The sequence below is a fragment of the Cervus elaphus genome, chromosome 10, assembly GCF_910594005.1.
Source record: "Cervus elaphus chromosome 10, mCerEla1.1, whole genome shotgun sequence".
Lineage (NCBI taxonomy): Eukaryota > Metazoa > Chordata > Mammalia > Artiodactyla > Cervidae > Cervus > Cervus elaphus.
The window spans coordinates 26489139-26515537 of NC_057824.1; the positions used below are offsets into that span (position 1 = coordinate 26489139).

At 43.6% G+C, this 26399-nt stretch overlaps 1 protein-coding gene across 3 annotated transcripts in view; it reads left to right on the top strand.

Moving 5' to 3' along the window:
• Window positions 1-26399, top strand: part of SHISA9 (shisa family member 9) — a 515393-nt gene that overhangs the window by 334639 nt on the left and 154355 nt on the right. For 2 of the 3 annotated variants that reach the window (XM_043914350.1, XM_043914352.1), the window contains one exon: window positions 4867-9780. The exons of the other annotated variant lie outside the window; for it this stretch is intronic. In XM_043914350.1, coding sequence (XP_043770285.1) covers window positions 4867-5249 — 383 coding nt within the window. In that variant the 3' untranslated portion in view covers window positions 5250-9780. Of the gene's footprint in view, window positions 1-4866; window positions 9781-26399 lie in introns of those variants that run through there. 3 annotated transcript variants of the gene reach the window in all.

Here is a 26399-nt window from a genome sequence, read left to right on the forward strand (position 1 = left end):
GTTCACCAAGAGACCTATTCAGGGCTGAGTGTGGAGAAGGATGTAGGTTCTCCATGTGGCACTCCATGATTTCTTAGTGGGGGCTGCTTCTCACACCAGCACTGATATGGCAAGAGTTGCCCCATGACTATTTTTGTTGTTCAGTTATTAAGTTGTGTCTGACTCTGCAACACCATGAACTGCAGCATGCCTGGCTTCCCTGTCCTTCACTATCTCCCAGAGTTTGCTCAAACTCATGTCCATTGAGTCAGTGATGCCATCCAACCATCTCATCCTCTGTTGTCTGCTTTTCCTCCTGCCCTCAATCTTTCCCAGCATCAGGGTCTTTTCCAATGGGTCAGCTCTTCACACCAGGTGGCCAAACATTGGAGCTTCAGCTTTAGCATCAGTCCTTTCAGTGAATATTCAGGGTTGATTTCCTTGCAGTCCAAGGGGACTCTCAGGCATCAATTCTTTGGTGCTCAGCCTTCTTTCTTTTTTTATCTAGAATTTTTTGAGAGGATATCAACTTGCCAATTTATGGGCACACCTGCTTCATATTCAGTTTCCTGGGTTTGTCAGAAATAGGAATTCTCAAATGCATCCCTTGATCTGAGCTGACATTAGACTAGTCTGTTGATTGGAAAGAAGAATATGGGGATAAATGGTTCTAATGATGCTGGGGGTGCAGAATGATGGTGGGTGAGAGTTTTAGCAAGAGACTGAAACAAGGGAAAGAATTTCCACTCCTACTGTTGTCCTGATATTACCTGTGCTTTGTATTTTGATCATAATTTATTCACTGAATAATTATTGCATATCTAACGTCTGTTAGGAACTAGGTTGGACATTGCTTATACAGTGGTGGGCAAAAATCAGACCCAGGCTCTCTTTCTTGAAACTCTAGTGGAAGAATTAGACAATAATAATTGAACTGAATAAACAAATGTAGAAAGGCAGCTGTGACACATGCCCTGGAGAATGACCTGTCATGGAGGGATCTGACTTTGTCAAACTTTATATGAATGAGGGGTGCCTGAGCTGGGGGGCAGCTGGAGATAAGAAAACTAAAGTGACTACTCATTCTTTTTTAATTAAAAAAAAATATGTACAGGCAGCATGCTAGACACCAGGGCTGTATCTGTGGTTCTCAACTTGGGCTGTACATTAGAATCATCCAGGGAGGCTTTAAAGAAAAATGCCTGGACCACGCCCTCAGAGATTCTGATGAAATTGCTTGGGAGAGGGATCCAGGAATCTGTAATTCTATAAATATACACCATGATCAAATGGGATTTATCTCAGGGATGCAAAGATTTTTCAGTATCTGCAAATCAATCAGTATGATACATCATATTAACAAACTGAAGAATAAAATCCATAGGGTCATCTCAATCAGTTCAGGTCAGTCACTCAGTTGTGTCTGACTTTTTGCAACCCCATGGACTGCAACACGCCAGGCTTCCCTGTCCATCACCAACTCCTGGAATTTGCTCAAACTCATGTCCATTGAGTCAGTGATGGAAAAAACAGCTTTTGATAAAATTCAATATCCATTTATGACAAAAACTCTCCAGAAAGTGGGCATAGAGGAAACATACCTCAACATAATAAAAACCATAAATGACAAAGCCACAGCTAACATCATATTCAACGGTGAAAAGCTGAAAGCACTTCTGCTAAAATCAGGAACAGGACAAGGATGCCCGCTCTTGCCACTTTTATTCAATATAATATTGGGAGTCCTAGCCACAGCAATCAGACAAGAAAAAGAATTAAAAGGAACCTAAATTGGAAAAGAAGTGAATGCTCTAAAAGTTCTCCCGTGTGATTCCCATGCATTGCCAGTATGGAGAATCACTGAGCCCCACAAATGGAAAGATAAGCTTTTTGCTCTCTAAGCACTCACAGTCTAGTGAGAGCAAATAGATGGAAAATGGAAAATTATAAAACAGCACAGTCAGTGCTATGACAGAGAGAGCAGGGGTTGCTGAGGGAGCTTGGGAAATCAGGAAATGACACCTTAGCTTAGTCTTGAAGATGAATATCAGAGCATCTGGTGTAAATGAAGGGGTGAGACATGTCAGCTCCAACTTCTGGTTCTCTGACCAGCTCAGAGACCTTATTATAAATACTCAAAAGATTTGATAGTTCAAGACACTTATCATATTTCTACTTTGATGTCATTTGTGGGATTATTTGGTTACTTTCTGTCCTTCCTAGCAGAATATCCACTCCATGAGGTCGGGGACTTTGTCTTTTTCTGATTCTCCCTTATATTTTCAGTGTCTGTCACCTGGCCCATGCCTATTTGATGAATGACTAAACAAAATTGCTTGGAGAGGTTTTGGTAGATGGTCAACTTTGCATTTAGAAATATGCCTTTGGCTGCATAGGTTAGAGGGACATTTGGTAGATACAGCTGGAAGGACCTGTGGGTTAGCAGCTGTGCTGGGGAGAAGAGGAAGATGGCATCAGCTCCTGCACCTGTGTTCCTGGCTTGAGTAACCAGAGAGTTGGTGTTCCCACTCTCAAGAGAAGGAAGAACCTGAAGAAACAGACTGAGTGGTGTTGATGTATGCAGGCTTGACCACCTTGAGTGGGAGATGCCAGTTACTCTGTCCTGAAGATAACTGGATACATGAATTTTGAAGACCAAGGAGACAGTGTCAGAGCATCCTTCTGTTGAAACATTATGACACTGGAAACCTAGAACTTTCCTCTAGAAGACAGCAGTTTTACTATTGACTTGAATAACTCATTCCCATGTCGGTAGCTATCCCATGGTTCCTTTTGGAATTGATATTCTGTGTCTTCAGACAGCTCTAGAATTCAAGGAAGAGGGGAGCATTCTCTTGAAAGATTGCATTTTTGCAGGGATGTTTGTATTAAACATGGACAGAAACCCAACTTAAACTGTATGGAGCCTAGAAAGTTAACTTGTGGCTTCTTGGGGCATCGTGCTGAGGAGTTTAAGTACAGGCCACACCTACTAGGAAAGAGCTCAATGAGTGCTTTCTGCTACAGAAGCAGAGGGGGGCAGGGGGGCATATTTGTCCACTTATTCCTGAAAGCAAACCTTTCCCTCTGCAACCTTTCAAAAGCATCAAATAGCATCTATTGGAGTTAGGTTCTACTTTGGCTCAGTCACTAGCAGTGAGTAACCTCAGTTAAATAATTTCACATGCCTTAGCTTGAAAGTTTCTTAATCTGTCAAGCAGGTGTCATAATCCCCATCTTTACCACCTCTTGTAGTTGTTGAAAGGATCAAATGAGAAAATAAACATAGAAGGGCAATGACCTCCATGAATTTACATACATTCACACGTGGAACAGTATGAGATATTAGAAGTGTGGGTAAAAGAGCAGCACATTTTTCTGGGCTCCTGAGAGATGTAAGCTCAAAAGTTTATTGATAACACGGTAACTTTAAAGGTATAGTGGCTCTCCTAATAAAAGAATTGTGAGAGAAAATAAAATATAAAGGTCTCAGAAGTTTATTAAATAAATTGAGCGAGAAGGAAAGGAAAGAAGGAAGAAGGCAGGGAAGGAAGAACAACAAAAAAGAAAGAAGTGAGTCATTCAGTGCTGTAAAGGATAATGAATGAAGTGGAAATTGGTGTAATTCTTTTGTAGCAAAGTTGTCAATATGTGTAAAGGGCCTTAATAATGTTTATACCCTTTGGCCAAGTAATTCTACTTCAGATCATTCATTTCAGGGCTGGATAGTAAACATTTCAGGCTATGTAACCTATGCAGTCGCTGTCACAAGTACTCAAATCTACTACTGCAGAGCAAAAGCGGCCACAGTAGGTAACAGAATGGGTCTGGGGACGATTCCAGCAGAACTATTTACAAAAACCGGTGGGAGCTAGATTGATCTGTGGGCTATAGTTTTCCATCCTCTGATATAGATTGAAAGATATTTTAAGAATGATTTTACATTCAGAATTCTAAATACAAAGAGAGCTTTAGTCTAGAAAATTCTCATTTCAGCTTCATTTATATTAGCAAAATGTTGGCACCGCTTGAATGTTCATCAATAGGACAATTGATTGATTTTTGTAGTTCTGTTCACTGAAATATTATGTAGGTATTAGAGTGATCTTTGTTAGTGATTCATAACAATATGTGGAAATGCTTGTTAGAAAGTGGGAAATTACAATCATTCATAACAATGATGATAATAACGGTGACTAACACGTAAGCACATTGCATATCACTTAACCCACTAAACAACCCTATGAAATAGTCTTTTTATTGAAGCCACTTTCCTGATGCAGAAGCTGATGGTAATAAAAGTTATTTATCAAAGTTACACTGCTAGTAGGTGTCAGAAGTGGGATTTGAACACCGGTCTGCTTAACTGCTGAAAGCAAAAAATGAGAGCACTGATGCAAATTCCAAAGGAAGCTGTTAAGAAAAACAAGAGAAAATATACACAAGTATTGATATCAATTGTTTGGGGCAGTAGCTGATAGATATGAATATTTTTCAATGTGTTCAATATCTTCTCTAATGAGGAGGTATCATTTTCATCATGATGAAACAGCACTGGCATTTTATGAGAAAGGCAAGGAGGGCAGAGTGCTAGGTGTGATGGTGAGGGAAGAAGGATTGAGGTGGGGGAAGCTAGAGATTCCACTGGAGATGCCCTCACCTTCTTGGTTGTGGTCTTGTTTGTGAAGAACACATGGCCCTGTCTTCCTTCCTTCTGTCTGCTCCAGGTGGTGTTTCTAGTGTGTGTCTCGTTGGACTGTTGGCCCACTGAGATGCTGTTCTTGGGTTGACCTGGCTGATCCCTAACTGTCTTTCTCTCTCTCCTCTCTCTCCCTCTCTCTGCTCTCTCTTCCCCTCCTTCGTCCACCTACCTGTCCCATGGTACAGCCGACAAGGTAAACGATGACTTCTACTCCAAGCGGCGGCACCTGGCTGAGCTGGCTGCCAAGGGGAACTTACCGCTGCATCCTGTGCGAGTGGAGGATGAGCCGCGGGCTTTCAGCCCTGAGCACGGCCCCGCCAAGCAGAATGGACAGAAGTCCCGCACCAACAAGACGCCCCCCCACCCCCTGGCCTACAACTCCACAGCCAACTTTAAGAGCTGGGACCCCAAGGATCAGTCTCTCCGGCGGCAACAGGCTTATGGGAATAAGGGCAAGCTTGGCACGGCTGAGTCAGGCTCCAGCGACCCCTTGGGAACTCGCACCCCGCACTACCCACCCCCACAGCCATACTTCATCACCAACAGCAAAACGGAAGTGACTGTCTGAGCTGTCGCCACAGGGGACATCCTGGAGACCACACTCAACTGAGAGAGGCAAAAAATACCCCAGCCCACGTCTTCCCTGTCCCCCGCCAGCACACCCACCTTCACACTCACCCTCCACACCAACTGATGATAAACCTACTGGTGACATGGAATCATGCTTTTCCTGCGTCCTGCCTAATGCGTGTCGGTGGGCAGCTGAGCAAGACTGGAGCGTGGACGGTCCACAGTACAGCCAAGGGGTAACTTGAGGCACCCTCTTTCAACTTCAGGGCTGAGGTGGCCGACCCACACGCCCAAACCATGGGGCTGATTTTTTTCTTTTCCTCCTAACTTGAAACTGAAATCCATGATGGAAAAAAAAAAAAAAAAAGGTAGCACAATTTAGAGAAATTGTCCAGTTGAGCACATATACCATTTACCACGTGTTGTCTGTTTCTGGGTGAAAAAGTGAGAAAAGGGTGGAAAGGGTGGGGTAGAGAAAAGGGGTCGTGTGTGCCCATGATAAGCATTTCCTAATCCCAGGAAGTAGTGATATGGACACAAAACTTTGCTAAGCACGAGATAGTAACTGGACCCCACCACCATCACCATGCTTTTAGTACTTTTCATATCATCAAGATTGGAAGCAAAAACAACATACACTCAAACTCACAAAAAATAAACAGACCCTGAACCCACCTACGGTGATGGGAAAGAGAGGACATTTTTAGACAACTCCCATAAAGACCGTGGAAATGGGAGGGGTAGGCTTGTATGGCAGGAAAAGGGTCCAGAGAGTCTTCAATAACTATTTTTTAAAAAAGAAAAATACAGTAGGATCCCACTACCACATAGACAAGAACAGCAAAGTAATTTTGGTCCAACATTTTCAAGACCTAGAAAATCAACATCATCATCAAGAACAAACAAAATTCACAGTTGAGATGTCAACGAGAGGCGAGAAGGGGACGCAGAGCCTGTGATCTCTGGCATTGCCCCCTTGCCTCTGAGATAAGAAACAGACACAAACCCCAGTTCTCTGTTAACTGTCTATCCCTGACTCCCTTCCCTTTCAGCCTGTTGCTGCCGCCGCCGCTGCCGAATTTCAACTGCTTTGGACTGAAAATGTCATAAGCGTGGGTGGTGCCTTCAATGTGTCACTGTTGAATGACAGTCTTGTTTCTCAAGTGCAACCTGTGTTCTTTCACCTTCCTCCCTCCTGTCTTTCTGCAGTAGTAGAAGTTGTTTCCATCCTCCTTTTGTTGGTGAGCCCACCCCATCACACACTCTGAGGGGGCTGTTGCAACTTGCAAAGACCAAGACCTCCTTACAACCCACACCCTCAAAACTCCATGAGTCCCATGATCTTTTAGCTTCCCAAGCATTTCTGGGTCCCATCATTCCCACTGTCCCTCCAAACCAACTCCCCAGATACTGTGGTGCATTCATCCCGATTCATGATCCCCCGAGGTGGGTATTCAGATTGGTTCTCATAGCTAAAGGATGTCCCAACAAAGACAGTTTTCCTGCTAGTTTGATTTGCTTGGTGGTGGTGGTTTAGTCGTTAAGTCATGTCCGACTCTTGCCATCGCATGGACTATAGCCTGCCAGGTTACTCCATCCAGGGGTTTTCCTAGGCAAGAATACGGAGTGGGTTGCCATTTCCTTCTCTGGGAGATCTTCCCCATCCAGGGATCAAACTTGCATTTCCTGCATTGTCAGGCAGATTCTTTGCCACTGAACCATGAAGGAAGCTGATTTGTTTAGTGGAAGTCCAAAGCGGGGAACTGACAGAGAAGAGATTTGCATTTAATGTGAGAGGTTTTCAATCAGTCCCTCAAGGGTTTGGCTAATTAACAGGAGCCTCGGAGAGACCCCTAGGTCTGCAGTTGTCAGAAACTAAATGTGGTCTGGTCTGACAAGACCCTTCCTGGAATGCTGGACTTCAGCATTCTGCCTCCTCATCTCTGCACTCTGACGTCATGGCATCAGGGAAAATGTTTATTCCTTACTCCCGGCTGATCTGGGGATATGCACCATGCATTTCATCTCTCTGGGCTTTAGTCTTCCATTTACTATGTGGGGAATTGGGGAAGAGATCAAGATTTTCAAGCTTTCTGAAAATGAAAATGAAAAAAAATGAAATCGTGCCCAGAAGACCTCCTTTTGGATCCCTGTGCAGACCAAGGCTCTGCGCTAGATGAAGCAGAGATGGGGGTTTCAGTGCTTGCTTTCTCAGCCTCTCGGCTGAAGTCCCAGCGCTCCCCACTGTAAAGTAAACACGGTGGGGCTTGGTCAGTGTCTCCTTGATGTTAGTTATCTGTGTACTTGCAACACACTTCTGGCATGTCTGTGTGTCCCTGTCACAATACTTGTACCTAAATTGATGCATTTTTCATAACTTTTTACATGACCATATAAACAGCATTGTCATGTACCTAAAAAAGAAACAGCCAGAAAACAGCACAGATACTTAAAATGAAAAGAGATCAACATTTGTTAAACATATACACAACAACCATCTAGCATTAACTACACAGAACTCCAAGACATTTCTGACAAAGGAAGGTCTCAGACTCATTTCTTTCCAAGTGGGAATGGAGGGAAATGCATAGTTATTTATAATATGAGGGCCATTTTTCATGCATATAGTATCTTCTATGTCTTATGGGTTTTCATTATTAGTGTTCTAACTTCAATAAATAAGTTATTTGAAATCAGATTTAGAGAATATTAGACCTTCCCTTGTAATCTTCAGTGACATTTATTTAGTATATGGCTCTATGTGTCCTGAGTCTAGTGGCTTTGAATAAAGAATGTATAAAAAGTGCTGGTGTTAGAATCAGGGGAGCAGGAAGTGTTATTTGCTAACATTACCCAGAGACCTGCTTAATTTCAGTGATAAATTGGTGCATTTTTAATACATTTACCTTCTGAAAGGAAAACTTCCTGCCAGTATCATAAATAGAAAACCAGTATTCCTCAGTGGCAGCCATCCTAACCAGGAAGTAAGTGTAAAATTATTAAGTTCTGATTACAGACTATTGCGCATGGAAGGGTCCGAGCCTGACCTTTGCTTCCCACTTTCTCTTCCTTCCTTCCCTCCTCTCTTCCTCTCCCCTTTTCTTTATTGTTATTGTTGGTTTTCAGTTGCTTAGTCATGTCTGACCCTTTGCGACCCCATGGACTGTAGCCCGCCAGGCTCCTCTGTCCGTGGGATTTCCCAGGCAAGCATACTGAAGTGGGTTGCCATTTCCTTCTCCAAGGGATCTTCCTGATCCAGGGATCGAGTCCTCGTTTCCTGCTGGCAAGCGGACTCTTTACCACTGAGCCATCAGGGAAGCCCTTTTCTTTATTCAAAACAGATTAGCAGACATTCAAGAGTCGCTGAAGATATTCTAGCCCCCAGTGGAGACTTTGTCTTTGAAGTAATCAAATGGACTGACGAAAGTGAAAAAGGAATCATTTCCTACGTGAAAATGTTAATTAGTGCCCTATGCATGTACTACTTAAATTCGTCTTGCATTTGCTAGTGGTACACAACACGTGCTTCAGGAAATACAGGATTGGCTCATTTGGTGAGGTTTCCTTCAGCTCAGAAGTTCTCTCATTCTAGTCTCCCATTTAGCTGGTTTCTGCTCCCTGCCCTCAATCCCTATTGTGTGACCTTTACCCCAGCCCTGATTAAGGATCTTTCTTGGTCTCTGAATCTACAGGATGTATTCGTCATGTTCCTTCTCTTCCAAGTAAACTGCCTCCAGTGAATTTTGTTAGTTGGGAGTCCGCAGCTATAATTTTGGCAGTGAAGTTGCAGCATGGTCCATAAGAAGTAGCAGTGGTGAGAATCCAAGAACAGTATTGGGTTGGCCAAAATTTTCATTTGGGTTTTTCCGTGAGGTGTTACAAACTTTTTGGCAAATCCAATACTTAGCCTCGTTACCTCCCTCTTGGCTTTGGGAGCTGAACTCATGTGGGGGGAGTGAGGGAAGTTTATTTTTTGGCTTCTTCTAGGGAGAGTGGACAGACCTTTTGATACTGGAAGAGTACCCTGAAGGATGACCTGTAGAACTATGATGGCCGTGTATCAGCAAGGATCCTCTAGCTAGAATGGGGAGACTTAGAAGACAGAAACTGGAACACAGCAGGGAGACCACCTTCTCATCCCATGCCCTGGCTCTTGCCTCTACTTATTCTTAGCTACTCCCCCACTTCCAACCCAGTGGGACCAGAATCTGACTTCTCTTTGCCCTCCAGAATATCTCATCCTTCATCCGCCTTGGGCTCCACCTGGCATCCCCATCTAACTCTCCCCAGGTTCTTTTTGTGTGTAAATGGAGCATATTTTATGTGCAAATATTTTAGTAACCGTATGTTCTGCAAGTAAACCTGTGTTAATACTTGTCAACAACTGCAGAGTTTATGATACCAATAATACTTCCTACAATGATGAATAAAAACATTTGTTTGTTTTCTAAGAATGTTTATTTGTAAACATATGTATTCACTATATTAATATGAATTTCTTACCTGGCAATAAAACTGATTATATGTGATGCTTTTGGGGTTGCCATGTATCTTTCTAGGGCCCTACATCCTGATCTGAGTTTTCACCAGTGAACAGCAGTATTGAGAGCTAAATGTTTAATACTCTAAATATATGGGAAATCATTACAGGTAAAGGAAATTTTTAATTAACTGCGACAAATTTTCTGGGAGACTTTGAAAGGTTTTGGGGAAGAGTCTGTCCTGTCTCTTACTTCACTTCCTGCCTTGAGGTGTATAACACAGATCAATCTCTCTTATCATCACTAAATCTATTCAACATGGTCAGGAATCTTGCTGAGATTTGCACTTTTGTTGTTACCAGTGACGAGGTTTGTAAAAGACACAAATATTGAAAAAGTATGGGAGACTGGATTCTTCTACTATTTACTGAATTTCATTTCCTGTCTGGCTTCCAATAGCATTAAGTTTGAATGCTCAGGTAGAAATCTGCCTTAATGTGGTTCTACCGGGGAGGGGTTCTGAGAGAAGGATTTGGTGCAAGGAGTTTATTTGAGACATGAAGGGAACACTGGTAAGGGGTGAGGAGGTGAAAGAAACATGGGAAGGAAACCAGCCCATAAAGAATGCTCAATCATGTCAGCTACCACTCTGAGTGACTAGAGTTTAATGCTGCAGGGAAACTGGGAGAATTATCCCACCCAAGTGGGCATGGAGCTGGGGTGCTTACACATCAACTCCCATCAGACCTCATGTGAGCATTGCTTTCAGGGGGTGTTCGTGTTCACACAGTCCCAGGCCATCATGTGCTAGGACAGAGGGATTTCCATGGTGGTAGAGAAAGCCCCACACACAGGGATGGTAGGGTGAGGGGGCTTAGAAGAGAGAACAGGACAAAGCAAGGGGACTATCTTTTCCCCACTCATGCCTGTGTGCATGCTCAGTCACTCAGTGATGTCCCACTCTTTGTGACCCCATGGACCGTAGCCCGCCAGGCTCCTCTGCCAATGGGAGAGTGTTGCCATATCCTCCTCCAGGGGATCTTCCTGACCCAGGAATCGAACCTGGGTCTCCTGTGGCTCCTGCATTGGCAGGCGGCTTTCATTACCAATGAACCACCTGGAAAGCCCTTCCCCACCCACGCCCTGATGCTAATGGGAAGTCTTAAAGACACAGGGATGGGGGCAGGGGCTCACAGGAGCTGTTCACACCCAGATGTCTAGAACCTCCTAGGAATGAAGCTTCCACCCTCTGGATACTTGGAGAAGTTGTCCGTGAGGACTGTGGATCCCAAACTGCAGTCAGAGTGAGGGTCCTCAGTCTGGGATCTGGGATCCTACACTGGTCGTGGGTCACTTGGTATCTCCCAGAGCAGATGTCTTGGCTTTCTCCCTGGGACATAGCTCTGGTCGTCAGATAAGCTGGATGGCAGAGGATGCTTTTCCAGCACTTGGGAATGGTTCAGATCCATGGAGGCATTGAACAGCACACCCCTTCCCCACAGATGCTATCCTAGGACAGAGACTCATACCTCTGTGGGCAGTGGGGGGCAGTGACAGTCTTCCATCAGTGAATCTTGGCTACAAAACACAGACAGTAACAACAGCCACCACCCTATAAATTATATTTGTAGAGCTCTCAGGATGAGCCACTGCTGAAGGCTAGGTGGGACTGTCGTACTGGACCCTCACAACTGCATAAGGCAGGCACTATTAGCTTTGGAGGTGAGAGATTTATCTAAAACTTGAGTTGTTGTTTAGTTGCTGAGTGGAGTCCAAATCTTTTGTGACCCCCTGGACTACAACCCGCTAGGTTCCTGGGCCCATGGGATTTCCCAGGCAAAGACACTGGAGTGGGTTGCCATTTCCTCCTCCAGGGGATCTTCCCAGCCCAGGGATCAAACCCATGTTTCCTGCATTGGCCAGCTGATTTTTTACCACTGAGCCACCAAGGAAACCCAAAATTTGAGTAATTTTGTGAAAGCCATTCAACTATTAAGTAGTAGAACTGGGATTCGAACTCCAGACCTCATGCTTTAACTCCCACACAGTAGTGCTCATTTGCATGAGGCTGTGAGTCAGCGGGGACACTTGATAAAGATAATGATTCCCAAGCTCCGTCAGTCTGAATGGGGCCCCAGATTCAGTGTTTGTAATAGACATGGCCTCCTCACACATTTGTATTACGCCAGTTTCCTGATCATCCTATATCTGTGGGCTCATCCTGTGGAGTTTGGGATGCAGGAGGAAATGGAAGGAAGATGTATGCTTCCAAAGAGAGGGACCTTCACCCTTCAGTTTCAAGTCCAATGTTGGAAGGTCATGTTCTCTAATGGACAGAGGACGGACTCTTGAAGAGCTGGTTGCTGGTATTGATTCCAGCACTAATTTGCCATGTGCTCTGAGCCCTGAAAATAGCCCACTTGGGACTCTATTTCTTCATCCCAAGAAGGAAGAAGCTGGGATGGATAATCTCCAATTGTGCTGTGTCACTCGACTGAATGGTCTTCCTCCCCATCAGTGTGTCATCTGGTATCATTAGTAGCATTGACTCCTTTCAATGCTACTAGTTCCAAAGTTTTCTCCTAGATAAACAAGATTTTGCTGGGTGTAATAACAATCACTATGGTAATGACTTTTGTGCACTGAATGCTTGCTCTATACCTAGCTCTATGCTAAGGGCTTTTCATTGCTCTAACAGTTATGTGGGGCTTCCCAGCTGGTGCAGTGATAAAGAATCTGCCCACCAGTGCAGGAGATGCTAGAGATGTGGGTTTGATCCCTGGGTTGGGAAGATTCTGGAGTAGGAAATGGCAACCCACTCCAGTTTTCTTGCCTGGAAAATACTATGGAGAGAGGAGCCTGAAGGGCTACAGTCCATGGGGTCACAAAGAGTCAGACATGACTAAATGTGCACACACACACACACACACACACACACACACACACACACACACCAGCTATGTGCTATGGTGGAGGTTCTTAACTTTTTATGAGTCATGGACCCCTTTGTTGGTCTGGTGACACCCACAGTCCTTTCTCAAAACAATGATTTTTAAATGCATAGAACAAAATGCATAGGATTACAAAATAAACCTATCATCTTGAAATAACACTGATAAAAATATTTTAAAATCCACATGTCATATAGTAATATATTCAATTTTTAATTCATGCATTCAATAACAAGACCTAATGATAAGTTTCCATATGCAGGAAGCACAAACAATCCTTTGAGCTCTCTGCTACCCCTGCAATTTGATGTGACAGTATCTGTTCTTCTGTTGGTGACATCATCACCAGTTGAGGGACATACTACATTTCAATGATAGGCTAGTGAACCAAATGTGAAGATGTCATTTTGTACCATCCAAGTTCCCAGACCCACTAAATTCCATCCATAGATCCCCTTGATGGTCTGCAAGTCTGGGTTAAGCTCTCATGGATTCATGGGACTTGGAGCTACTTACCTATTTTCTCCATACTTCTGTTTTCTCATCTTTTAAAAATAAGAACAATTAGAGTATCTTTATTAATGGCTGTTACGAGAAATAAAACAATAGATTAAAAGGCATTGATTAACTCAGTAAACACTTGAGTTGGCTTCTCTTGTCCTGATTATTATTTCAGTGAATCCTCATGATAACCCTAGGAAATAGCATTTTATTATTCACCACTCCCAGAGGAAACAGGCTCAGAGAGACTGCATGCTGTGTGCTCAGTTGCTCAGTCATGTCTGACTCTTTGCGACCCCATGGACTGTAGCCCACCAGGCTCCTCTATCCATGGAGTTCTCCAGGCAAAAACACTGGAGTGGGCTGTCATTTCCTACTCCAGGGGATCTTTCCAACCCAGGATCAAACCTGTGTCTCTTGAGTCTCCTGCATTGGCAGGCAAATTCACTAGCAAGCCCTGGGAAGCCCCTCAGAGAGATTACATTTGCACAAAGTCAGTGCACACAGCAAGTCAGTGCCAGGGCTGAATGAAATCCAGGTATTTGTGATGGAAACTCAACTCCTTGACCACATACCATGGGGTATACTTTTCTTTTTTTTTTTTTTTTTGCAATTAAATGTCCTCACTACTCCCTGGAGTGAGGCCAGTCAGAACCTGGGGTGTCTCCCAGTGAAGTTTCCAGTGTTTCTCCCCTCCCCAAGGAAAAAGGCAGGTTTCAGAAATTCAGGAAGCTCCTGTCAGATTTGTCTGAGGACCATTTATTTAAAGGCATATTGGAGAGAGTTTCTAATAATGTCCTCCCATTCAAAATAAGCTCTCCCCAGCCCCAGTACTTAGCAGATTCCAATTACAGGGACCTCACTGTCCTGGAAATTTTCAGGTTCTTTTATTTAAAAACTCACTTCCTTTAGAAATATATTTATCACCTAAGACTGAAATAAGTATGTCTTATCAATTCAGACATTCTCAGTCTTGAAAGATATAATAATCATCATAATGATAATAATAGCAACAATTCCTTCTGGTATCAATTCTGGTAACAATTCCTTCTGGTTCAGGCACTGCACCCGCATTGCCTTGTTTCCTGATTTCAACAGTCCTCTGAGGAAGAGGCATCAATCCGCTTTTTGAGATGAAGAAAACTGAGGCTCAGAGAGGTGGAATGGCTCATCCAAGATCTTACATGAACGGCAGGGTTGAAATCGCAACCCAGATTTTTATGATTCCAAAGCCGACGTTATCACAACAATCCACATTCTTGCATGATCCGTATCTGTGCTTGCTACCTTTGGGATACATAATTGGGAGCTCTAATGCAAACTAAAATTGTTTCAAGGAGATACAGCTAAGTCTGGGGAAAAACAGACTCCTCTGGTTCAGGCAGTATCCTCTGGTCAATATTCATCCTATGAGTTGTCACTGAGCTGGAGGCATTGCAGTTGGCCTGATGCTGCCTTGGTTGATGACTCTGTCCTTCACGTCCTCAAGTCTGCTCTCCAACAAAACAGACTTGATCTTCAGAATGCTTTAGGGTCTGTGAGGTAGAAAGAAAACAGGGCCAGAAGGGGCAAGCAGATCAGAAACTAGGAATTTTAACTTAGTATGCCTTCATTTTGAATGACTTTGCACTTCCCCTCTCTAGGAGGAATCTTTTGGATAAGAGTAGGACCTCTGCAGTTCAAGGATCCACGTCTGAATCCAAGTGGGCATAATAATAGCATCTGTCGGAGAGTTATTATGAGAATGAAATGAGGCAATTTAGATAAAGTTCTGAGCACAGCTCACAGGTAGTGTTTTCAGTATTTTAAAACCTCACTCAGAAATTATCATATACCCAGGCCCTGCAGAAGGGATTAGAAGAAATATCACACTTCTTTACTTTGGGTGAGACATATCTGAACCTCACTGGGTGCTTTTTCCTCCATTTCTTTGGCTGTTGGTGATGCCATGAGCATGGTAAGGAGTTGGTTTTACTGCAGATCCAATTAGATATAGTTATGATGAATTTAAAAACTGGGAAAGAAAATAAATTTTTGCTCAATGTGGTTTTCTTGGTAGGAGGAATTTTTGAGATCTAGAGGTCTACAGGGGATAAATCATAATTAAAGAGATCCATGGTAGTAAATATGGTTGTGAACACCTAGCTTTAGAATCACTGTCAATTGCAGCTCAGTTGCTCAGTCGTGTACAACTCCTTGTGACCCCATGGACTGGGACCTACCAGGCTCCTCTGTCCATGGAATTTTCCAGGTGAGAATACTCGAGTGGGTTGCCATTTCCTTCTCCAGGGAATCTTCCCAACTCAGGGATTGAACCCATCAATTGCAGCACAACTATGCAATTACTCCAAAATTTAGCTTTAAAAACAGCACACATTTATTGTCAGGAGTCAAGAATCTGAGCACGGCTTAGGGACATCCCACGAATCTGCAGTTAGTGTTTCAGCCAAGCTTAAAGTCTCATCTGAGGGCTCATGAGGGGAATGATCTGCTTGTCAGCTCAGTTCCTCTAGGATTGTTGGACTGAGGGCTCTGGTCAATAAATGTCCCCTGTTACCACCGCCACAACCACCACTACCATCTTTTTTTTTTAAATCATCTATTTTTATGTATTTATTTACTTGGCAACCCCATGGTAAAGAATCTGCCTGAAATATGGAAGACCCAGGTTCGATGCCTGGGTCGGGAAGATCCCCTGGAGGAGGGCATGGCAACCCACTCCAGTATTCTTGCCTGGAGAATCCCATGGACAGGGGAGCCTGGTGGGCTACAGTCCACAAGGTCACTAAGAGTCGGACACGACTGAGCGACCATCACTTCCATTTTCACCAGGTCTTAGCTGTGGCATGTTGGATCCTTCAGTTGTGGCATGTGGGATCCAGTCCTCCCTGCAGAGATTGAATCAGGTTCCCCCACATAGCAAGTGTGGAATCCCAGCCACTGGACTACCAGGGTGACCCCCATCATCATCATCTTAATTAACTAAACTCCTACTCTGTACTAAGAAATTTACACACCTCTCTAATCCACCTAGCAACCAATATTTGTAACTCCATTTCATAGATAAGGAAATTGATAAGTTAAATGACTTATTTGAGGTCACAGAGCAAGTGCTGGCGTGCTACTTGAAACCTCATTTATGGTGTCTGGTTCCACCATTTCTCACATCCCACTTAGCCCTCTCAAAGTTTCTGGTATGATCTGGACCCAGTTATGGAGGTAAAACCTTTGTAGGAGGATTATCTACATGGTCAGCTTGGCATCTCACTTATTTTCTTGTCAGATTTCCAATCCGAACTTGTGCTGTGTTGTGCAGTTCAAAGAAAGCATTTCACATCAAGAAATGTCATGGTTGCTAGAAATAATTTTGTCACATCCTCTTGAAATTTTCCTCTTTGCAAGTTCAGAGGTTTCAGTTAGATTCAAATCTTATAATGCCTGTCTTTAAAACGTTATAAAAGCACAGCTCATTTTTAAAAATCTCAGCGTCCAAATAGAATGGTTCATTGTCTTTGTCTTAAAAGGGACAAAGTGGGAAGATTTTAGAGAGGCAATTTGTGATGTGCAGGTGCCTTATTTTCTGGTAATTGGAAGCTGTTTTTGATGCTGTAATTTCATTTTTGTGTCTCACTGTCCACTTATCAAAGGCAGTTGAGCTGAATGTACAAGAATTCTATAGGTTGGGTGTCATTGGAGTCCCCACATTCAAGGTGCCAAAAGTTAACACCATGTGGGTCTTAAAGCCTTCCCCCTAGGTCTCTTAATTTGCTGTGGGAATCTGTTTCATGGTTACTCAATACTTTTTCAAATTGATTCAATAAAATTTGAGTGAAAATACAGAGACTTCTGAGAATTTCCCCAAAGTGTTCAGTGCTCAGTCATGGCCGACTCTTTCTGACCTCATGGATTGCAGTCCACCAGGCTCCTCTGTCCCTGGGATTTCCCAGGCCAGAATATGGGAGTGGGTTGCCATTTCCTTCTCCAGGGGATCTTCCTGACCCAGGGATCAAACCTGCTTCTCCTGCATTGGCAGGTGGATTCTTTACCACTGAGCCACCTGGGAAGCCAGGGAAGAATTTGTTTCCTCTCAAAGCACCTCATAGTCATCCAACAAAATACAAAACATCTACTGTGTGCCAAGTGTTATACTAGTCCTTGAGGATACAAGGACCATCTGCCACCATCCCTTCCCTTAAAAAACAAGGGAAGATGGAAGATGGACAAATGGAAAAGCAAGTACCGTATAGAGAGACATCATGGGTAGAGGAAATCCTTGATGTCAGATAGCCTTGGGTTCAAATTTCTTCCTAGCACTTCAAGCCATGTGACCCGGCAGAAAGGACTGAGCTTTTTCAGAGTCTAGGTTTTCTCATCCCTAGAATGGACACAATCATACCTACCTTGCAGTATTGTTTGAGCATCTGAGATAAGGTGTGTGAAACATTCAGTGATGGTGGATGCTCCAAAAACTGGAGGTGATATTAATATGAAACATTTGTTTATCATTGATTCCTACTCATTGGAGACCAGCTTAGTTTTTGCCTTTTGTTTATGTTAGGATCTCCAGAGACAGATTTCAAGACAAGACATGTTCAAGTTTCAAGGGGATCCCGGGAGAAAGTGGAAGGGAATGGTAGAAGTTAGACACAAGGGGAAGAAGTCAAACAAGGATGCAATTTCAGGGAATGTCCCGTGTCGGGTACTCCAATGTGTACCACTCTTCAGAATTTGCAATTACCCCTAGCACAGAAGCTGGGCTTTTCCTTCTTCCGTTCTTACACTTGCCAATCATTAGCCAAAGGGGTGGTAACCTCAAGAACACTGACTCACCGCATGTGAGGGGAAGTGGTACCAGTAGTCCCAGGCGGTGCTAGTGGTAAAGAACCCACCTGCCCATGCCGAAGACAAAAGAAACACAGGTTTGATCCTGGGGTTGGGAAGATTCACTGGAGGAGGAAATGGCAACCCACTCCAGTGTGCTTATTTGGAAAAACCCCAAGGACAGAGTAGCCTGGCAGGCTACAGTCCATGGGGTCACAAAGAGTCAGACACGACTGAGTGATGATCACACATGAGGAAATCTGGGTGAAACACCAACTTTGTCGGTTATACCTCCCTTTTCTGACTTCTGGAGGACATTAACCCCGGCCCAACAGGAAGTTTGAAAGATTTATCTGTCCAAATTTGGCTAATGGGAGGCATTGGGGCATCGCTTTGGGGTCAGCCTGATTCAAGAGAAAATCTCAGCCTATCTTTTTGCAGCTTGTAGGGAACTGATTTAGCCTAACTTAACATTTCTCATTTGTAAACAGAATAATGATATACTTGGTGTAGTTTTGTTCTGGGCTGAGATGCCTTTATGTTTACTGATTTCTTTGGCAGTATATCTATGGAGCAGTTGCTATAGGTAGGCTTAGGGCTAAGCATCTGTATCCTGAAATGAATCAGACATAGGTACTGCCTCCCGAGACCTTGCCACTGGGTGGGGGAGGCAGACCTGTACATTACAGACTCTGTCCTTCCTGTATGCTCTCTCTCTCTCATCTCCCTCTCATCGAGGAGAGTTCCCTGTATTGTATGGTAGGTTCTCATTAGTTACCCATTTTATACGTAGCATCAATAATGCATATAGAATACAGAGTGAAGTAAGTCAGAGGAACAAATATGGTATGTTAATGAATATATATATGGGAGCTAGAAAAATGGTAGTGATGAACCTATTTGCAGAGCAGGAACAGAGATGCAGACATAGGGGATGGACTTGTGGACACAGCGGGGAAAGCAGAGGGTGAGAAGAATCTAGACAGTAGCATTGACATGTATACACGACCATGTATAAAACGGATAGCTAGTGGGAAGATGCTATATTACACCGGGAGTTCAGCTTGGCACTCTGTGAGGGGTGGGATGGGGAGGGGGTGGGAGGGAGGCTCATGAGGGAGGGATATATATAAATATATATATACTTCACAGCTAATTCACGTGGTGTACCGAAGAGGCGAACACAACATTGTAAAGCAATTATCCTCCAATTAAAGTTTTTTAAAAATAGTGTATATAGGTCAATCCCAATCTCCCAATTCATCCAGTCCCCCACTTCCCCCATTGATGTCCACACGTTTGTCCTCTACATCTGTGTCTCTATTTCTGCTTTGCAAACGGGTTCATCTGTACCATTTTTCTAGATTCCACATATATGCGTTAATGTTTTATTTTTTGATGCGATCCCTTCTCGTCTTCCTTCCACCCCACTTCCTTCCTCCTTCACTTCCTCTCTATGGTTCTGTCTTGCATCCTCCTACCACACAGACCTAGTTCTTTCTTTCAACTGGACGATATCCAACCTTCAGCCCTGTGAAGTTCCTGCCTCCCGCTGTTATTTTCCAAGGCGCCTCTGAAGGTTGCAGAATCTGTGAAGTTCTGGGAGATTCAATTCAAGCCAAACCCACAGGTGTAACAGAGGGTTTCTTAGAGACAACAGAAAACCATCCAGAGTGTCAGTTAAAGCTTGGGCATGGGGAGGATGGGTTGGAGGGTGAATGAAATTAGCACCCCAGGTAGGCAGCCATGAGAACTAACAGATAGAATATATGGCTCATTACTTTGGGAGGATGGGGGCCAGGGCTGGGGAGAGGGTCTGGACAAGAGGTGATTTTTCCCGCTGTTTTGTAGATGGGTGGCCTCCCAAGTGCCCTGGGGTAGGGATCGGGCAATTTGTAGTTTTGATTCTAGCACTGGGATTGAATTTGGATGTTGTTTTTCCTCATCCATATGATAGAGAGGCTGTGATCTTTAAGGATTGCTCCAGTCTTCTTGGCCAGGAATTCTGCTGTCAAAAATCTCCAATTCCTCCCTACATTGGATTTCAGTCCTGGAAAGGCACCCATAAGGTGCTCCCAGAATAACAACCAGCTTTTTTTTTTTTCCATTCTCAGATTCTGGAGGATGAGTAGCTTTGGGCTTGAGAAAGGTCTCATGGAAACAGACTCTGTTGGTTAGAATCCAGGTACCATTTTCTTGTGACGTTTAGGGCAGCTGCTCTGGGTGGAGAGGAAAACGTTGGTGACTTGTATAAGACAGTATTCAGACTCGAATAGTTAGGGAGCTTGGGATGGACATGTACACACTGCCATATTTAAAACAGATACCCAACAAGGTCCTACTGTAGAACACAGGGAACTCGGCTCGGTGTTACATGACAGCCTGCGTGGGAGGGGAGTTTGGAGGAGAACGGACACTTGTGTATGTATGACCGAGACCCTTTGCTGTCTACCTGAAACCATCAGCATTGTTAATCAACTCTAATACTCTAATATGAATTAAAAAGTTGAAAAAAATTAGCCTGAGGAAGTTAAAAAAAATGCAGTTGGTCTAGGGGCCCTGGAATCAGTGTTTTCAGAAAAACACCAAGAATTCTTAGGTGGGTGATTGATGGACCACAGTTTGAGAATCACTTCTAGACACCTGGGCTTGGTTCTGCTCCCAAAGCTCCAGTGTAGTTGTGGAAGGCCTCTGAGCATCTCTCCTTGTCTGCACAACAGGGCTCTTCATCCCTGCCCTGTATTCTGTAGGGTTTCTCTCAGGAACCATTGAAATGGCAGATGGGAAAATTCTAATAGTCAAAGGTGATGGCCTTCGTGTGTGAGGTTGCACCAGCCCCAAGGTCCCACCGCTCTATTCTCAGAGACCAGGGAACTTCAGGCAAAGTGTATTCATGTAAACACTTCAGCCCCTTGCTGTATTTGCTACATCAGACACCTCTTAAGCCCCACTTCACTTCCTCTCAGTCATTTGGGTTTACTTGAACCATGGCTGTGGCAACCAGTTTGCAGGTCTCCCCAGAGAGCACTAATATTCTGCAGAGCTCATATTTTCTGTCTCAGTGCCTTCCTGCCTTCATTGGATAAGACAAGGTCAGGAACCAGTCCAGTCATTCAGAAGCATGTGTGATTCTGAAAGTGTGAGGAATTCACACCCCATGGTCCAAACCATGACCAGTGGGAGGCATGTCAGTGATATGCATTATGCCCTTTTGCCTCTTGGGCAGACAATTCTGAGTACATTCCATCAGCTCTACAGAGGTCCCAGTGGGCTGAACCCCCTGTGTTCAGTGGTTTTCAGGTCCATGAAGCCCTCTGTCTTTGGCGTTTCTTCCCTCCCTGTTTCTTCTGCCCAGTCCCTCCTCCTTTTCCTTAGGATCACTTCCTGAAAGAACTACCTTGAAGCTTCTACTTTGTACCAATGTCATACTGTTGTTATTTAGTCACTAAGTCATGTTCAACCCTTTTGTGACTCCATGGACTGTAGCCCACTAGGCTCCTCTGTCCATGGGATTTCCCAGGCAAGAAGACTGGAGTGGGTTGCCATTCCCTTCCCCAGGGGATGTTCTCGACCCAGGGATGGGACCTACAACTCCAGTTTGGCAGGTGGATTCTTTACACTGAGCCACCTGGGGCACCCACATGTCATACGGCAAACCTCATATAAAAGGGTTCTCTAGAGCTGTTCTGCCAATTACAACCTTAATCCTGAACCTCTTTTGCAAACCCACCTGGACAACCTAGAAGAAATGGACAAACTGTTAGACCCATACGGCCTGCCAAAACTGAATCAAGAAAAACAAAGCATTTGAACAGACCAATCGAGTGAAATAGAAGTGAAATAGAATTTGTAATAAAGAAAAAAAGACTCTCATTGGAGCTATATTCAATATCCTGTGATAAACCACAATGAAAAAGAATATAAAAAAAGAATGTATATTTAGGTATAACTGAATCACTTTGCTGTGTAGCAGTAATTATCACAACTCTGTAAATTAGCAACACTTCAGTGAAAAAACAAACAAACAAACAAACTCCTTGCAAACGAAAGTCCAGGGCTGGATGGCTTCACTGGGGAATTCTCCCAAATAGACAGAGAACTTATGCCAATCTTTCTCAAACTCTTTCAAGGATTGAAGAAGAGGGAACACTCCCAAAATCATTCTATGAAGCCATCATCACTCTGGTACCAAGACTAGTCAAAGACACCACCAAAAGGAAAAATTGCAGCTCAAACCTACTGGCTCACACCATTTTGTTATTTAGCTGCCAAGTCATGTCTGACTCTTTCAATGCCATGGTCTGTACCCTGTCAGGCTCCTCTGTCCATGGGATTTCCCAGGCAAGAAGACTGGAGTGGGTTGCCATTTTCTTCTCCAGGTGACCTTCCAACCCAGGGGTCGAACTCACATCATGCTCCCCCTTATAACTTATTCAGTTATTTTGAGAACCCATCAGAACTTAAAGTGGCAAGGAACTATATCCACTTGGGCATTCATTATCCTTGGACCAAGAGTATTATGAAACACCCCCATGAGGTCAAAAAGGTGAGCACAGAAGAGCGATTTCATTTAATTTCTCCTAACACTCTCTAAGATTAAGAAGACGAAAATGAGATGCCATTGAAAGTTACTTTTCTTCACTTTTTAAAAAAATCCTCCCACTTCCTGTTTTCTCTTGGGAGATTGAAAAGTGTCTTCTCGCATATTTCTCATTATCAGGACTTAATGAGAATTCTAATTAGGGCTACTGCACACTTTGGTTGCAGCTTTCAAAATGTGGCTCTGGCTTCTTATTTGTCAGGCAGCCAGTCCTTGCGTCATTGCCAAAGATGCCCTCCATCATAATAATCCTAATAGCTATCATTTATTGAAAGTGTACTTCATGCCAGGCAATTTGCATACATTAGCACCAGTCTTCACAAAAGTCATATGAGGTGGGAACTAGTCACCCTAATTTTAGAGGAGGAAAGTGAGGCTCAGGCTGGTGAAGTGATTGGCTTGAAGCCACACAGCTGGAGGTGGGCAGACCAAGGACTCACTTTGGCTGAATCACAACAGGTCTATTCTCTGGTCAGGAATTTTTTCTGTCCAGCCCTCACAGGGGATCTTTAGGAGAGACAACAAGACAATAAGACAACTCGTCACCACTTCCAGAATGGCTATCCATCCCGATCAGAATTTTGGTTGTGAGTTATTATGTCTTCGGCCTCGGATTCTCAGTCTCTCTGGGAACAGTGCTATCGTTTAGGGAATCCCAGGAGACTCTGAGACACCCAATTAGAAGGGCAGTAATAGCAGATCCAAGAATAGACTGATTGCTTATTCATTATTCTCTTATTCCTGAACTTTTCCATCTGTGGATCCGGGAACTGTCAGCAATTACCATGGGGTTCTTTCCAGAAAGGGACCTCTTGGTCTGGCTAATCACCTCACCCAGAACGGAACAGAATCTTGGAGCAAATCCTATGATGTGACTTTAGACTTCAGCTGTTTCTGGGGCTTGCCTGAGAATCCTCAGTGGACACCTTGGGGGCAAAGTGAGAGAGCCAAACTCTTGCAAAGGGAGGAACAGTCCCTTCCAGGCTTGTTAAGTGCCAGTCGTCTCGTTGAGCAGGTGTGCCCAGAGGCAACATGGTCCTGTGAGAGATCAGCAGACTAATACCGGGTAACAGAGGATGAAGTGTGAGCTGTTGTCTGCATAACAAAAGAGGGTGCGGGCTGCTCCCCCTCCTCCCCGCCTGAGTCTCTATCATTCTCCTTTCTCTCTTCATTTTTAAAAAATAATTCATTTATTTATTTTTTTTCTTCAGTATACTAACGCATATATATGGAATTTAGAAAGATGGTAATGATACTCATTTATTTATTTTTGTGCAGGGCTTTCTCTAGTTGTGGCGAGTGGGGCTACTCTCTAGTTGCGATGAGCGGGCCTCTCATTGCAGTGGCTTCTCTTGTTGCAGAGCACAGACTCTAGTCTCATGGGCTTCAGTAGTTGCGGCTCATGGAATTAGTTGCTCTGCAGTACATGGGAACTTCCCAGACCAGAGATCGATCCCGTGTCACCTGCCTGGGCAGGCAGGTTCTTAACCCCCCTGGACCACCAGGGGAGTCTGCTTTTTCTCTTCTTTTTCTGTCTCTACTCACCCTCTCAGCATCCACACACCCGTATACCTGACTGTATCAGGTCAGGAGCATTATTGACACCCATTGAAACTCCTGACCCTCCCACTGCTTTCTCATCCTTTTTCTTTCTCTCCTCTGTTGTGCTTCTCTCCTTCCTGTATCATTCTACCCCATACTGTTTATCACTGCTGTTCCTTTCCTTTAACTTAATTTTGCGTCTTTCCTTCCTTCTTTTCTCTTTCTTCCCTCCCTCTCCCCTTTCCTTCCTCCCTCTCTTCCTTCCTTGTCTTCTCTTCCTTTCTTTAAAATTCTCCTTCTGTCTAGTCTCTTTCTATTTCTCTTCTCTGGCTCTCTGTCTTTGGGACTCTGTCTCCTCTGTCTCTCTGTTTCATTCTCTCTCTTTTTCACGTACATACAAAGGATTCATTCTATCTCAAGAACAGTCCACACTAAGCCATCACTACCACCTTCCATTCCTGCCTGTGTTGTCTCAAACAAGCACCATTCAAGTTCAAAGGACAGAAGTTACACCCATGTTTGGCAGACTCCAATGCTTGTGCTGTTAGAAGCTGCCTCAGTCTCTCTCTTCTTCAGTTATCATGTCTAGTTAATTTCCACTTCCTGCCAATCTAATACTTGAAATATTTCTCAAACATGACCTCCACCTCTCCATCCTTTCTATTAATCACTTCATTCACCCTATGCTACTTGAGCTCCTGTTGATATCTGTAGTAGGTTTGGGACAGGTAACAAAAATGATGAATAAGACGTGATCCAAGTCTACTTGGAATGGCACACCACTATCTTTGTACACGTTTTTTATTACTTCATGCCTGGGCTAATCAGTGAAATTTTTTCTAAATCCGCTCTCCACACTGCAGCTACATTACCTACAGTTTTGTTTAAACTCTTTCACAGGGTCTCCTCCTTGTAGGATAAAGATGAGTCATGTGACAACCTCCATTGCCTGCCCTGAAATCTCCCCAGACTCATCTTTTCTCATTCTCTACATTTTCATGTTCTAGGAAAATTAGGCTGTTGGAAGTTCCCCCGTGAATCCACCATCCTGTTTCTTCCTACCTGGCCTGGTTCTTTCCTCTGTCTGGAATGCCTTTCCTTCTACATCTGGTTAACTGTGCTCATTACCTAACACTCAGATCAGAATCTTTCCAACCCTCAGGCTGGATTAGATGCTCCTCCTCGTGGCCTGTAAATATGTATTACTGAAATCATAACACTGCCTTATAATCATCTACTTAGGTATCTTTCTTTCTGTTAGATGAGAAGCTCCTTAAAATTGACTTTGTCTATGAATTCCCATTGCCTTGGACAGGGTATTAAGGAAGGTGATGGATAAATACCCAAATGAATGAGTAAATGAAAAAATGGTACTTTTACTACACCTTGTTGCCTTTCTGATCATTGAGTAGTCCAGGACTCACTGAGGACAGGGGAGAGTTTGTGGTTTGAAAAACCTAGGGACAGAGAATCTTCCTTTGAGGGCAACAGGGGATATTTTAGGTCCCTCTGAGCAATCTGATGCAACCATTTCCCCAGAAAACACACACACAATATATCTGATATAGCTGTAGGGAATTTGAAAATAATTTTAAATGTCTGGATCTCTTAAACTCATTAGTAAGAACTCCATCTCTAGAAATGGCATCAGGAAACAAATGCTCTGTCAGAGAATCTCTGTCCATTTAGAACAATTTGTAGGAGCAGAAATTGGATGAGAACTCTGTGTTTCTGTTTTCCCTGGGACATCACATTCTCTCTTGGGTGAAGACTTTGGTCACTGATGTGGGAACCTTTCTTAAAATGTTTTCTTTCTGTGTTGCTGCTGATATAACGTGCTTTATTATCACCCTAGAGAGTGACTTGATTAATCCTTAGAGATATTGCATAGGGTAATTGAATGTAATTAGGCTGGTTGGTCTAACTTACATCTGGCCTACCTCTTATTAATTATGTGACTGGTTACTTATCTTCTGGAACTCTCTTTCCTCATCACTAAGACTGGGCTAATAATAACAGACTCACAAGGTGTTAAATAGATAACACTCAAGGATGGTGACTAGGACAATATCTAGTTGTGATACATGGTAAAAAATCATGTCACCACCCATCATTATTATACCTAAGATTCAGATCTCTTGATCTGACTATGTGATACTTTACCTTTACAATATTATCTTTCTTTGATCATTCCTTTTTGTAAAGCAAGAAGGTTGCTGGAGTGTGTCATTCCCTCCAGGTGTCATTTCCAC